Here is a 15492-nt window from a genome sequence, read left to right as displayed (position 1 = left end):
CTCTATCGTAACGATAGAGCGCAAGTTGAACGTTCTGAACGTCAACAACTGCGGAGACTAAAAAAAAACTAAACGTTAGTTCATCTTTGAAAACAGTACGAGACTATCAAAGAAATTCTTTCATAAAACATTAAAATTAAAAAGTATTAAATTCTTAAAAGGTTAAATACGATATAACGGGCTCAATGTTAATTAACTTCGGTTCCTTTTACCTTCTTTCCCTACAAAGAAAGGACCGCCTACTACTGTATTAGGAAAGGTCGCATATAAACAAACATAAAAATTTATCTTTATAAGTTTATAATAAATGGAAAGTTAATCGAAGAGGCCTATAAAGGCAGAGAGATATAAAATAAATAGATCTATAACTTGTTAAGCAAAATTACCAAAAACCTAAACACACTTCCGTCTAAGGGAAGGGTCGGCCATTTAAAAGTGAAAGAGAGTCCATACTCTCTTCGTCACCATAATTAAATCTATCCAAAACGAGTTCAAGTTTTGAAATGAAGAAAAAACCCCTGCATAGCGAAAGCTCAAAACTGGAATAGTGTACTTCACCAAATCGTTGTGAAAACAAATCCAGTTAGGGACGGCGTATTTAGTAGGTCTTGCCATTGGCACGACAGAGAGAAAATTGATTCTATGTTGACATTGAGTACTTGAGTACCTACTTGACAGATGGCGCTGTTGATGTACACCCCCACCTGTATAGCGATCGCTGGCGTATTCCGCCCGTAGGTTTTTTCTGTCGGGCAGCAGAGCTGACAGCTATATGATCATCGGGTAAGTTTAATGTTGAAAATTAAAAAATATATACTGCAAAATGTGCTTGAAAAAAAATAACCCCTGGGGGTTAAGGGTTGGAAAGTTCCAAATAGCCTGGGGGTAAAAGGGATAATAATAATATAAAACTTATAACAATAAAATGTATTTTTCAATGCCTTAAAAAGATCCCTCAAAATATTGTACACATCTTAACCCAAAAGGAACTTTCAAAAACCATACCTTCTATTCTCATCCTCCATTTGCGTCAGCTGGTACTTGTGGCAGCAGTACTCTCGCCAGTACCGTTCCTCCTCGTCCTGCAGCCGGGCTTTCTCCTCCTCGTGCTTCTCGAGGACGGCCATCACGGCCTCCTGCTCCTCCTGAGTGTCGGCCAATTCCGAGATCAACCGTTTTTCCTCCAGCTCAAGCTGCAAAAGGCGACGCTAATGTTACTCGCGTAAAAGTAGATCACGTTTTGCAAAGTAGTCACTGGCCTTCATTAAAATCAAAAATTTTGCAAAGGGTATGATTGACTTTATAAGTACAGCAGTACCCTGTATTACAAGTGACTTCTAACCCTTTTACCCCCAAAGGACGTACTGGTACGTTTCACAAAACTCATCCCTTTACCCCCATGGACGTACCAGTACGTCCTTGCAAAAAACTGCTATTTAGATTTTTTTTTGCATATTTTTGATAATTTTTTGATTAACTTCAGGCATTTTCCAAGAGAATGAGACCAACGTGACCTCTCTATGAGGAAAATTAAGGCTCTTAGAGCAATTTAAAAAAAAAAAATTGCAAAATGTGCTTGAAAAAAAAAAAAACATGGGGGTTAAGGGTTGGAAAGTTCCATATAGCCTGGGGGTAAAAGGGTTAACATGAGAAAAGCAGAATATGAACAACAAATCTGAATTGGGTCACTAGCATTGCATCAGTCTGCGAGCGGAAACTTTGCATCAAACGGACATATTCACCGGACAAATACTAACTAGGCTATCAAGTGATACGCTGAAATCAGCGACTTGGTATCTATACTCCACCTACTGTACAGTGTGCACATGTTTTACCCCATTTTTTGTATACGCCGGCAACCCCTTGCCTTACTCAGAGCCTCGGACTCTTCCACTCTCCGAGCAACTCTTGTAGAAGCATCATATTCCCATGTTTCTATGGAGCAGTTCTTTGTTGAGTCGTGAGTGGTAGCCTATTGGAAACTTTCCAGCTTGGCAATCTGCTAGACAGGCGTTCAAGACCAGCTCAAGTTCTATAGTTTCTTGTAGTGTCTGCAACATCACCATCCTTTGGGGGAGACTATAGGTCGACCTACTGAGTCACCAGCAACCATTACCTGGGTCTCCTCGGTCCTAGTTTGGGTGGAGAGGGGACTTGGGTGTTGATCATATGTATGTATGGTCAGTCTCTAGGGCATGTAACTGTCCCTTGACTGCCATTCATGAGCAACTTTTAAACCTATACACTTGTACAATTATAATTCCGAACAATATCAAAGTTATTAAACAATATGACATTATGAAAGGGGCGCTGACACTGACAAAACAATGGCAATAGGTTGTTGTTGTTATTATTACTTGCTAACCCACAACCCTAATTGGAAAATCAGGATGCTATACAGTAAGCCTGAGGGCTCCAACAGGGAAAATAGCCCAGTGAGGAAAGGAAATAAGGAAACTACAAGGGAAGTACTTAACCTTTAAAAATATTTTCAGAACAGTAACAATATTAAAATAACATTTTCATTTATAAACTATTTTCTATCTTCTTATTTGTCTACATCATTTCCCACTTCTAGGTGGGGTCGATGTTTCTGGTCAGCTTTCTCCATCTACCTCTGTCCCACACTTCTTCACCGGTTAATGCCTTTGATCGAAGGTCATCCTTGATACAGTCCACCCACCTTCGCTTTGGTCTCCCTCTCCTTCTCGTTCTCTGTATCTCCATTTCCATCACTCTCCTCCCAATATACTGTTCATCTCTTCTCATGACATGACCATACCACCTCAGTCTACTTTCTTTCTTTTACCTCATTCCGTATCTTATCTCTTCTTGTCACCCCACACATCCATCTCAAAATTCTCATCTCTGCCACATCCATCTTCTTCTCTTCTCTCTTCTTTATTGCCCACGTCTCCGCTCCATACATCATTGCCGGTTTCACAACTGTCCTGTGTACTTTACCTTTCAACTTAACCCCCATGTTCCTGTTGCATAGTAGTTCACACACTTTTTTTCCAATTCTTCAATCCTGCTTGTATTGTGTGGTTTATTTCTGCCCCAAGATCACCCTCCTCTGCAACTGTTGATCCTAAATACCTGAAATTTTCAACTCTTTTTCAATATCTCTCCTTGTAAACTAACTTCCCCATTCTCGCCATTTTCAATCTCAAATACTCTGTCTTTTTCCTGCTGATCTTCAATTCCCTATTCTCCATTCCTCCAGTTTCTCTTCTACTACCTCTCGCCTAGTGCTACACAGTATAACATCATCAGCAAAAAGCATACACCAAGGAGACTGATCTCTAATAAATTGTGTTACTACATCCATGACCTGATCAAATAGGTAAGGGCTCAATGCAGACCCCTGATGTAGTCCCACATTTATTGGGAAACTTTCTGTTAGGCCTATACTGCTCTTAACATTTGCTTCTGCCCTTTCATACATATCTTGGGTGATTCTTACGTATTTCTCAGGGACTCCCTTTTCTCTCATACATCTCCACAGCTCCTGACATGGTATTCAATCGTATGCCTTCTCCATGTCAATAAAGACCATATCTAACCCTTTCCGTTTCTCCCGATGTTTTTCTATCATCTGCCTCAAAGCAAATATTGCATCTACAGTCCCTCTTCCAGGCATGAATCCAAATTGTTCCTCACCAATTGTTGTTTCATCTCTGAGTCTCTTCTCAATGATCTTCTCCCATATTTTCATAGTATGGCTTATCAGCTTTATGCCTCTGTAGTTGCCACACTCCTGGATGTCTCCCTTCCCCTTATAGATGGGAATGATTAGGCTTCTTCTCCATTCCTCTGGCATCTTTTCCTGATTGAAGATCTTGTGTCAGGTCCCACGAGATATCTATGCCTTCCTCTCCAAGACTCTTCCATACCTCTGCTGGTATATTATCCGGTCCTGCAGCTTTACTATTTTTCATCTTCTTTACTGCTTGTTCTACTTCTCTTCCAGTCACTCCTATGGAAACTGTCTCGTTTAGGAGTCCATCTTCAAATACTGTTCTTGGGTTCTCATTCAAGTCCTTCAAAATAAGTTTCCCACCTCCTTTTAAATTTCATTCTCTTCTGCTAGAACTATACCATTGCTATCTTTTATTTGCCTTATCTGTGTCAGGTCTTTAGATGCAGCATCTCAGGCCTTAGCAATTCGTAATATTTTCTTCTCTCCTTCTGGTGTTTCCATCTCTTTATAGACTTCATTCAATGTCTCTGGCTTTGCCTTTGCTACTGCTCTTCTTGCTTCTTTCTTTGTTTGTTTATAGTTTTCTTTATCCTGTGCTTGTCCCGATAGATCTGCCTTCTTCTTGGCTTCTTTCTTGGATTTTACCCGTTCTTGCACCTCATCATTCCACCACCACGATTCCTTATCATTTAGGGGTCTTCTTCCTGATGACTTTCCAAGTACTTCCTCACCAATCCTTAGAATCACTTTACTATTCTCGGTCCACCATTCTTGTACATCCTCATGTAACCTTACTGCTTCCAGCACTCTTTCCTTAAACAAGACTTTCAGTTCTTCCTCTTTCAATTTCCACCACTTAATCTTTGGGTCCATTCTCGTCTTTTCACTTCTACAATTCCTTAGTCTGCAATCAATTACCGCTAACCTGTGTTGCGGTGCTACACTCTCCCCATTTATCACCTTGCAATTTCTAACTTCCCTCAGATGGTCTCTCTTACACTACTGTAAGTAATCAGTCTGTTAATCTTCTTCTCAAAGAAGGTGTTGATCATTGCTAGGTCAAAAGCCAATGCAAAATCAGTACTCTTTCTCCCCCATCATTTCTCTCACCCACACCCCAACCTCCATGCACTCACTCGATCCCTTCCCTATTAATTCCCAAGTGGCCGTTCAGATCTCCTCCTATAATTACCCTTTCCCTAGCAGGAATTATTCCAAGCTCCTGGTCCATCTCCTCCCAGAATGTATCCTTCTCCTCCTCTGTACATCCAGTTTCAGGGGCATAGGCACACACCACATTGACTATTGTTGCTCCCAGTACTAGATTTAAACTCATAATTCTGTCATTTTTCCTATTCACCCCAATCAAATTTTCCTTCAACTCTTTCGATAATATTTTTCCTACTCCATTTCTTCCTTCCATATTTGCTCCACTGTAATATCATTTACAACCTTCGCCTAGTTCTCTTGCGTTATTTCCCTTCCACCTGGTCTCCTGCACACACAGCCCTCCAATCTTCCTTCTCTCCATGAGGTCAACCAGCTCTCGCCCTTTTCCAGTCATTGTCCCCACATTCATAGTTGCTACTCTCATCCTCTCCTCGGATATTTTCCACTGAGCTTGCCTCTTTAACCCAAGAGGAAGAGAAATAAGATAAACATTTTTACTTATTGTGATTAACGAACAGCAGTTAGCAGAATGCTTTTAATAGAAGGCATTAGAGAGAGCACGTCAGGCAACCGATGTTCTAACAAAGGAGTCTTCTTCTTTGTCTACCACTTTTCCCACCTCTATGTGGGGGTTGATGTTTCTGGTCAGCTTTCTCCATCTACCTCTGTCCCACACCTCATCACCGATCAGTGGAAAAGACGATGAAGTTAGCAGGTGATCCGATTACCCAAAATCGCAAATTTCAAGTAATTTGTATTTTTCCTAACAGTACTTACCTCGAACTACTTTCTTAGGGGTATGTGGGATTCTCCTCCCAACCAACCAGAATTTTGTGTAGTTTCCCCTATCTCCGTTTTCTATAGTGGGTCCCTCCGTGGCGGATGGATACTCGCCCTGAGGCGACCCGGGTCAGAGTGCGAGAGCGTGGGGCTAAGTCTCGGTCACCAGTAAGCTTCTGGTTGCAACGTGATTCACATCTCGCCGCTCTCTCACATCCCGTGCGACCCTTTGTGTACCCATGTGGTTACCGCGTGTTTTAAAATCAAAGGTATTGGAACTGCATATGGTACAGCATCAACAGAATAAGAAGTGGTGCCATAACCTCTGTGCCATGGTCTTCTTCCACTGTCTTGGGTGAGAGTTCTCTTGGTTGAGGGTACACTAGGGCACACTATTCTATCTTGTTATTTTGAAGTTTTCATAGTTTATATATGAAAGATTTATTTTAATGTTATTTTTGTTCTTAAACTTCTCTTGTAGTTTATTTCCATATTACCTTTCCTCACTGGCCATTTTCCATGTTGGAGCCCTTGGGCTTATAGCATCCTGCTTTTCCAACTAGGGTTGTAGCTTAGCAAGTAATAATAAAAATAATAATAATCTGTGAAGGAGGGATAGACTGACAAGTGAAATTTAAGAGATATTAAGAATGTGGGAAGTCCTACAAAATTCTGTGGAAAGACATCACCCAGATAAAGCCATGGTAGGACGTGCAGCAAATCTACTTACCGACAATTCGACATCTCATATTCGTGACATCTTAAAGATTTTTCAAAAGCAGTTTTCACCCTAAGGATGAGGATACTCAAAGGTATTAGACAGAGGACAGTGATTTGGAGTGTGCGATTGTGGAGGTTCTAGAACTCATTCGTAAGACCAATGAAATGGCTTTGACGACCATAGAACCAACTTCAGGCAGGATCTGAACCATTTGACTGGTTCTCTGGTGCCCATCAAGGATAGAGACCTACTCGGGAGTAATCACGGTCGCATTTTGCTAGCTGGTCCTGGATCAAACTGACAATCAAATCTGCAGATTTGATAGGGACACTCCGGTACAAATGGTAATGATAAATGCCTTCTATTAACATGCTATTTTTCCCATTTGTATGGGTAAGCACAGTTGCCTTTTTTTTTTTTTGAAGGACTTTGCTTCGGCTTTGGGATAGACCGTACTTCCGATCGGCGGCCATGCCTAACATCAGCTAGACCATGGTAGCGTATTTTCATATTTTGTACCCGTCACCGGCGTCTTCCTCCCAACAGCGAGGAGTCCTGGCGCGGTTAGGTCAACAGATTGAGACGTGTGAGGTCCTGTTATGTTTTTAGGTGTTGGAGTGGCTTTGTTTAGTCTGTGTATTAGTCTGTAACACCTATTTGCTTTAAGCAAACCTATCTGTCGATTACATACATAATCCTGAGGCGTATACACGGATAGCCAAGTGTCAGCCTCTCTAACTGGTCGGCTGCGGATTTGAACCCTCGCCACAGGCTTCTACGAAGCCGAAGCTCGCTGCCCTAACCGACTTAGCCCTCGAGGCTCTATTAACCCTTTTACCCCCAGGGTATTTGGAAATTTCCAACCCTTAACCCCCAGGGATTTTTTTTTTTTCAAGCACATTTTGCAGTATATTTTTTTTAAATTGCTCTAACAGCCTTAATTTTTGTCATAGAGAGGTCAAGTTGGTCTCATTCTCTTGGAAAATGCCCGAATTTTCTCAAAAAATTATCAAAAATATGCAAAATAAATTTTAAATAGACTATTTTTTCAAGGACGTAACGGTACGTCCATGGGGGTAAAGTGATGAGTTTTGTGAAACGTACCTGTACGTCCTTTGGGGGTAAAAGGGTTAATGATAAATACCTACATCTACAACAGAGGAAAGAAATTAATACCACCAAGAGTATCCCTGAACAATCTAAAACCACAGAAACAGCAACTCACGCTCTTGAGTTCCTCCTCCAGGGCCGAGACGTCTTCCTCGGGCATCTTGTTCAACGAGGCCAGCAGTTGCTGGGACATCTGCGCCTGCTTCTGCGTCCGGGACAGCGTCGTGTCCATCATGTCCAGCAGCGCGTCCGTGCATTCCTCGCAGAGCGGGTGGTCGATGTCGCTGTTTGAGCTGACCAGGTCGTAAAGGCCGGTGACGACCTGGGGAGACACGGGACGTGGGAACCACCTCAATGGATATGGACTATCGAACGAGTAATGTTAATTTCAATGATGATAATAATTTTAATCTTTTAGATATTTATTACAGTATATTAATAATTTTATTAATAATACTTTCTGTAATTTCAATAATGATTTTAATAATAATAATAATCTTGTTAATCCTCATGACTTCAGAAGGCCTATCGGCCGAGTATTGTTAATTTCAATAGTAATAATAATTTTCATCATTTTGATAATTATTAAATTAATAGTAATTCTAATAATAATAATTTTTCTAATTTCAATAATAATAGTAATTCTAATAATAATAATTGTATTAATCCTAGTAACTTCTGAAAGATCCTCCTCCAGAGACAACTTGATTCCAAGAAAACAGAGAAGGAGGAGCTACACGGCTATGAGAGATATTTCTTTAAATAAAATGTATCTTCATATTTCACTAAAACAAATAAGGCCTGGAAAATTATTATTGTTATAGCATAACAGTAAATAGAAAGTTTAGCCTGAAAAATTGATGGTTGGACTTATCTACGAATATGACAAATTCGTAGATAATTTGTATTTTTCCTAACCATACAAACCTTAGCTATTTAATATGGGTATTACTTTCGGCGTAGCTGAAATGACGAGCCATTAAAATTTTAACGAGGGTTTACTACCCCTTCGCTAGTTAGCGAGGGGGTAGGGAGGGGTAACTTGCTACCCCTCCCCCCCTCACACACCTGTGATTAGCTCACTTTGCTTAGAGGTAGGACTTCCCGGGGGACAGGGCTGGCGGGCAAGTTTGATTAAATAGCTAAGGTTTGTATAGTTAGGAAAAATACAAATTATCTACGAATTTGTCATTTGTTCCGTAACTGAAATACAAACCACGCTATTTAATATGGGTGACTCAACCCTTAGGTAGGGTGGTAAGTCCCAGCCATTACTGGCTTTTGGCTTTTTGCCCGGGGACTCAGTATCTGAGTGTGTTAGTACTCAAAGATAAGGAGTCCCTGCACCTTGCAAGTGCCTTGCTCTGCAAGGACCGCGGCCTACGTAAGCTTGTGTGTGAAGGTATGAAGTGTGACTCGTCCTAGGAAGTTGACCTGAAGTCCTTTAGATGGAATTCTAGGATAGGACGTTCCCAATACCACCTCGTAAGGGTACGGGGACGTGACAGTACAGTATTAGATTAATACTAGGAACACAAGGAAACATGGTTTACCTGCAGTGGTTTGAGGTCAGCTGTGCAGAGAACTGTAAGTTTACTTGTGAACGAAGGTTCTGGAGTGGGAGGTGAGACCTTCCGGACTCACCAGTGGTAGCTTATACACCCCCCCTGGAACCCCCCCAAGCGGCGGCGCGAGCCCTAAACCACGCCCCCCTGGGCGGAGTTACCAGAGACGAGCGGGTTGACTCGGCAATGGAAGTCACATTTTTGAAGTTGTAATAGAACAAAAAATAACACAGAAGTGGTTGAGCTTACCTTGGTAGTGCAAGTTATGAAGGAATTACTGTGAAGGTGCAAATTGTTGGACATAAAGGTCTTTTTACTAGTAAATTCAATCTTCTTGTGCTCTCTTGGTTGATATGAATATTGAAAGATTCCAGTTAGTTTGTTTTCTGTGGAATAATAGTGATTGTATGTGTGTGTTCTTGTATATAGCCTACTCTGTTGAATTATGAAGTTGTTAGAATATTCCCTCCTAAGTACTGTACATGGTCTCCTCGGCTCACGGGGGAAGGGTTGGAGGGTGACCCAGACTTTGAGTCCGGAAGGTCTCACCTCCCACTCCAGAACCTTCGTTCACAAGTAAACTTACAGTTCTGGAGAGGGAGGTCTCAACCTTCCGGACTCACCAGTGGTAGCTAGGCAGATGCTTCAGGGGGCTTGAAGATGAAGTCCAGCGACCACAGCATCGAAAGCTCCCTGTAAGCCGAGGAGAGCATAGTAAGAGCTGAAGACAGAGTCGCTTCTCCAATTCATTCTGGACATGATTTCTTGTATCGATACTCCATTGTATAGCAGTCTTGATGAAGCTTGCCCCCTTATAGAGTGAAAATTCGTTGACTGTTTAGTTGCATTTGGGTCGGTTCTGAAAATGCACTCCCTAAAAAGTTGTCTCATTTTTTGTAGAGACATTATCTTGAAGTGTTCATCTAGCCATATGTGGTCTTTCCTGTCTATGTTTCTTTCCATACAGACTTTGTTGGTGTATTCCAAATAGAAGTTCAATTGTCTGACTGGACATATTTTTGGTCTGTTAGGAAGCTTCCTAAAGCTGATCTCTATTGGCGTGTAGTTGTTCTTTTGGTTTTTGGCCATGAAGGAAGGGTGGTTCCGTAAGACAATGTGTTCTGGGGTGAAGGTGCTCCTGGAAATGCTGAGATTGTTAAATTGATTAGCTCTTAAAGGGCAAGCTAAGGCTACTAGGAACAAGGTTTTCTGTGTCAGTAGTAAGGTAGAGTTATCTTTCGTGGTGTTGAGAAATGAAATTACTTTGTCTAGATCCCAGCCAGGGAACTGGTGAGAATTTCTAGGTTTCCTTCTATTAACTCCCGATATCATTGCTTTGACATATTTGTCCTCTGCAAGACAGTAACCTGGGAAATAGCCTGACAAGATAGGACCTAAAGCTGCTCTGTAGCTCTTCAGGGTGTTGTAAGACAGACCCTTGTCTATAAGGTGATTGAAAAATAAAATAATTGCTAACAGGGGAAATTTGTTGTCTCTTCCATACTCCTTGTGAATGAAACTTTTGAAAATGTTGTATAGGTTTTCATACTTGTGCAAGGAGCTGTCCCTCAAGCTGACAGCAATTTTGGAGCAAACCTCAGGAGGAAAGACGTTAGGGAGCTGATCCTTTAAATTTTGAAGGCGATCAAAGTTGATTGGAGCTTTGCTGAGGGTGAGATACAATCCTTGAGAACTATCTGGTAGTCTTCGATCTTCACAATATATCGTTTGTGCTGCTTCGCGACTGACTTCACTAATGGAATCCATGGTTCCGTCCCCTGCGATATGGTGCAGAAAAGCATATTATTATTGCATTCTTTATTGATTTTAAAAGCTACTTTGTGTAGTAAGAATCCTGGTGGAAAGGCATAGAGGGGTGTTGATCCCTTCCAGCTAATCGTAAGTGCATTATTGCTGATGGCTTTTTGATTTGGAAGAGATGAACAGAACTTTTTGCACTTAGTATTGAAACCATTTGAGAACAGATCTATTTCTGGGGTGAAATTGAAGTCAGAGCAGATTAAGGAGAATAGACTGTCACTGAGGGAAGTTTCTGTGTGAATGGAACCCAGGTACCTGGAAAGTGAGTCTGCGATGGTGTTACTTACTCCCCTGATCCATCTGGAATTTATCTGTATGTTGTGATCCTTCATGGTACTAAGTATTTTCCTGACTAGTTCATGGGCTAACTTGTTTCTGATACTACCCTGTTTCTTTATCCAACAATTAGTAACCTTTGAATCAACATGTATTAAGACTACCTTGTTGTATAACCTTGTGATGAAGTGTTCCAAAGAATAGAAGCAAGCTAATAACTCTCTTACATTGATGTGAAGGGAGGATTCTTCATTTGTCCAAGTTCCATTTATTGAGAGCATATTACCCGCTATTACTAATGCACCTCCCCAACCCTGGTTGGAAGCGTCAGTGAAAAGTTCTGCATCTATCTGTGGTTTTGGAATGTTAATCTCTCTGTACATTTGTCTCTGTTCCCATGGCTTTAGGTATTTTTTGAAGGTGTGGGGAATGATTTTGTACCCTGAATTAAAATAACTGTGGTACCTGTGGAGATATTTAAGATGGAATCTTCCCAAGCTTGTATAGGATGCACTAAAATTTAAAGCTCCGATTAACATTTGATAGGAATGCAGGTCGGATTTAACAGAGTTGGAGAAAGCTTTGGCCAATTCGACACACTTCTCTATGTTTTTCCCACTGGGATTCATAGTTTTCTTAATCATATTGTAATGCACTCCTAAAAATTCAATTCTTTGAGTCGGTTCAATTGTAGATTTTTTAAGTGAGATATTCCATCCTAAGTCTGACAAGATCTTAATGACTAGCTGAATGTGATTTTTACATTTTACATAATCTTTTGCTAATATGAGAATGTCATCAAGATAGTTGAATATTAAGATGTTATATGAGGTTCTAATATACTTGATCACTGTACATTATTTTTGAAAAAATATAAGGTGCTGTCTTTAGTCCAAAGGGTATCACAGTCCATTTGAACTTCCTTTTACCTAGTTTGAAGGTTAGAAATTTCTGGCTACTTGCATGTAATGGAATGTGCCAATAAGCATCTTTTAAATCTAGTTTGCAGGCCCAAGAGTTTAGATGTAGATAGGGAAATATAGTATTGGCCTTGAGCATGGTAAAAGAAGGTTTTTTAATCATGGTGTTGAGCACCTTCATGTCAAAGATTAGTCGTACTGTTCCATCTGGTTTGAATTTATAAAATATGTGGTTGGAGTAGTAAAAGGAAGTTCTGGGGATCTGCTCTATGACACCTAGTTTTAGCAGTCTGTCACATTCACTTTCCAATATTTTACGCTTGTTAATTGAATAAAATCTATCTTTACCTGTTCTTTTTAATGACCTCTGGGCTTTAAGTTTATTATTAAACGGAATTCTCACCCCTTCATTGATAATTTTACAAGCAAAAGAGGCATTAGGAAGCTTTCTCCAACTATCAATATTCATCAATAATGACTTACCTATCCTATTCTCTGGGGGGCTCTGGGAGGAGTTATTCATTGGTTTTGAGGCCAAAGGCGAGGTCTCTTTACTTCTATCTTGATTTATAGCATTTGGCCCAATGTCATGATGGTCTGGTGCGGAGCAAAGCTCGTTATTATCTGGTGCTGAGCAAAGCTCATTAACCACTGGTGCTGAGCAAAGCTCGTAATTAACTGGTGCTGAGCAAAGCTCATTAACTGGTGCTGAGCAAAGCTCATTATTAACTGGTGCAGAGTAAACATCGTTATCAACTGGTGCATAGAATACTGGTGCTGAAAAAATTTCTCTTTGAACTGGTGCGGAGCATGGCTCAATTTCTAGGGTCTTTCTTTTCTCTGGCTCCTGAACTATTAGCTTGTCCATTTTGTGACCTCCCCCCCCTGTACCCACCTCGCCTATTACCTCTTCTAAGTGGCTGAGACTTGAATCTAAAGTTAGGGTTACCTTTGAGGAAACTGAACCTTCTTCCCTGAAATCTGCCCCCGAAGTTGAATTTCCTACCCCTGAAGTTTGCTGCCCCTCCTCTGAGGAGGGGACCTTTGTGAAAGCAGGCAGCAATGGCTGATTTTTGGTCTTCAGTTAAATTCCAAACTTCTTTAATGTCTGCTTTGATTATAAGATCTCTTACTTCTTCCTTGAGGTATCTAGGAAGTGCTCTGCTTCTGAAATTTCTTATCAAATTTTGTATGAGGTCTATGCTCCTCCTTAGGGGACCAATAATAATTTTGGACAAAAAATCAATGTCATTTACTTTGGAGGGGTATACAATGTGTGCCAGTGCTGCATGCCCTTGAAAGGCAGAAATACTCATTTTAATATTTTCAATGTCATAAAAAAATTTTCTCTTATAACTGTCATCAAATACCTTACCTTCAGGCCAGAAATTCAACTTTGGAGTATTAATTAATTTAAAAAAGTCTGAGAACTCCTTATTTTGACTACTAACAAAGAATTTATCCCGGTTATCACTATGGCCTTCACTGAAAGTTAATGCTACTAGTGAATTATTCAATTGAATTTTCCCTTCTCTATGAAAAGATGGTTCAGCTTTGAAATTGGTGGAAATATATGAAGGAATGGGTTTATTGAATGTAAGAAGGTTGAAATCTTCGTAATCACTTTCGTCTCCATTATTATAAAAGGAAAAGAGGTCTAAATTTGCACTTTCAGGTAATTCAGGTGATTGTCTTGAGCGCTTAGTAGGAGGGGGAGCCTCATTCTTCTTAGCAGGTGAACCACTTCTGCCGAGATGAATGTTTAATATCAGTGATTTATTTACCATAGAATAATTGAAATTTTGTTCAACAGGTATAGTAAATATGGACAGCAGCGGACCTAGAAGGCTGAAGTCAGGCAATGGGGTTCACGACTCAAATAGCCCTCTTAGGTTAATTCAGTGCCATATTTAAGTGAATGATAAGTTTAAATCTGTTATTATTAATAAACTAGACCTGCCTCATATGTAACCCTTATCAGATAGCCCCCCAGGGCCTAGGCTAGTGTCGATAGGTTTAAAGCGAGAAATGTAAGCTCGAACTTACCTGTGGTCTAGCCTACTGCCTATTAAGCGCGTGCTTTTAATGTGTCAGGCAAGCAATTTGTTTTGTGTGCTTAATTATAATTTTGTAATATATAAAAATTGGAGTATTTAGTTTGTTTATACCGATTAATCGTGTAGTAATCATGCACATGCTTTGCTTAAGCTACTTACGCTATGTTCGGAAGTGCCTGCTCTAAGCATTCAAATCATAACAAGCTTACGTATGGGGGCCGCCATTTGCATTTGTGACGTCATTAGTCTAAATCAGCTGCTTTCCATATGACGTTTTCGTTGTAAACAGAATTTAAAACCTTACCTTTTCTGGATGATTTGCATAAGAGTTTGATTCTGTTGTAGTAACATATTTACGATATCAGAATTAGAAGGCATATCACTATCTGCAGTCGATTGTGTGCGTTTTTCGTTACTGATTACGTTCTCCTCTCCGCTGGAGTCTTCGCTAAGCCGATGCACCTCCGCGGAGGTAAGAATTTGCCTAGACATAATTAAGCCGTGGGCTGAGATATTACTCTGGTTGCTGAGTGCAGGATAATGAAAATCAGCAAATGTTGGGAGCAGCGGGAGGGAAAAAGAGGAGAACGTTCTGTGCCGAAGTCAACTTCAGAAATGTGACTTCCATTGCCGAGTCAACCCGCTCGTCTCTGGTAACTCCGCCCAGGGGGGCGTGGTTTAGGGCTCGCGCCGCCGCTTGGGGGGGTTCCAGGGGGGGTGTATAAGCTACCACTGGTGAGTCCGGAAGGTTGAGACCTCCCTCTCCAGAACCCAGGATGCTGCTTTCCCCAAGAGAGGGGAGAATGAAGAAAAGAATAAGGGCCAGGCATACCTTTTCATTCGTGCGGACTAAAACCGGGTAACAATGCCCTCAACCCTCTGCTACTTTCATATTTGAGGTTTAAACCAGCTGTTGTGCAGCCACCACAGGGCCGATAGAAAACGTATCGAGCCTCCTGTAGGTCACGTCTTGCAGGTAGTGGGCTGTGAAGGTCGTCTGATGCTTCCAAACCCCTGCTTGTAAAACCTGCGTCACTGAGTAGTTCTTGAAGGCCAGGGACGGAGCGATGCCCCTGATATCTTGTGCTCTAGGGCGACGTAATGGAGGAGGGTCGGGATTCAGGGAATGATGGACAACCCTGGGAATCCACGCTGAGATGGTATTCTTAGTGACCCTCCTCTTCATCCTTCCGGTGCTCACAACCATTCCCTGCACCCGAGGACGAATTGCAGCTGTTCTCTTAAGATAGAACCTCAGACTCCTCACTGGGCACAGTAGGAGAAGGTCTGGGTCATCTGTAACAGAACGAAGACTCGAAATCCGGAAAGAGTCGAACCGAGGGTCCGGCACTCCTGGATTTTGAGTCTT

The 15492-nt window shown here is 41.2% G+C and overlaps 1 protein-coding gene across 1 annotated transcript in view; it reads right to left on the bottom strand.

Annotated features, from left to right (window-relative positions):
* Window positions 1-15492, bottom strand: part of Atg6 (Beclin-1-like Atg6) — a 69874-nt gene that overhangs the window by 26275 nt on the left and 28107 nt on the right. The window contains exons 4-5 of the mRNA XM_068349020.1: window positions 7600-7806; window positions 1006-1193 (exon numbers count right to left, since the gene is read on the bottom strand). Of these exons, the coding sequence (XP_068205121.1) occupies window positions 1006-1193; window positions 7600-7806 (395 nt within the window). The remainder of the gene's footprint in view (window positions 1-1005; window positions 1194-7599; window positions 7807-15492) is intronic.

The sequence above is a fragment of the Palaemon carinicauda genome, chromosome 25 (genome assembly GCF_036898095.1).
Source record: "Palaemon carinicauda isolate YSFRI2023 chromosome 25, ASM3689809v2, whole genome shotgun sequence".
Classification (NCBI taxonomy): Eukaryota; Metazoa; Arthropoda; class Malacostraca; order Decapoda; family Palaemonidae; genus Palaemon; species Palaemon carinicauda.
Note: the sequence above shows the minus strand (reverse complement) of the source record. Positions and strands in the feature narration are given on the sequence as shown.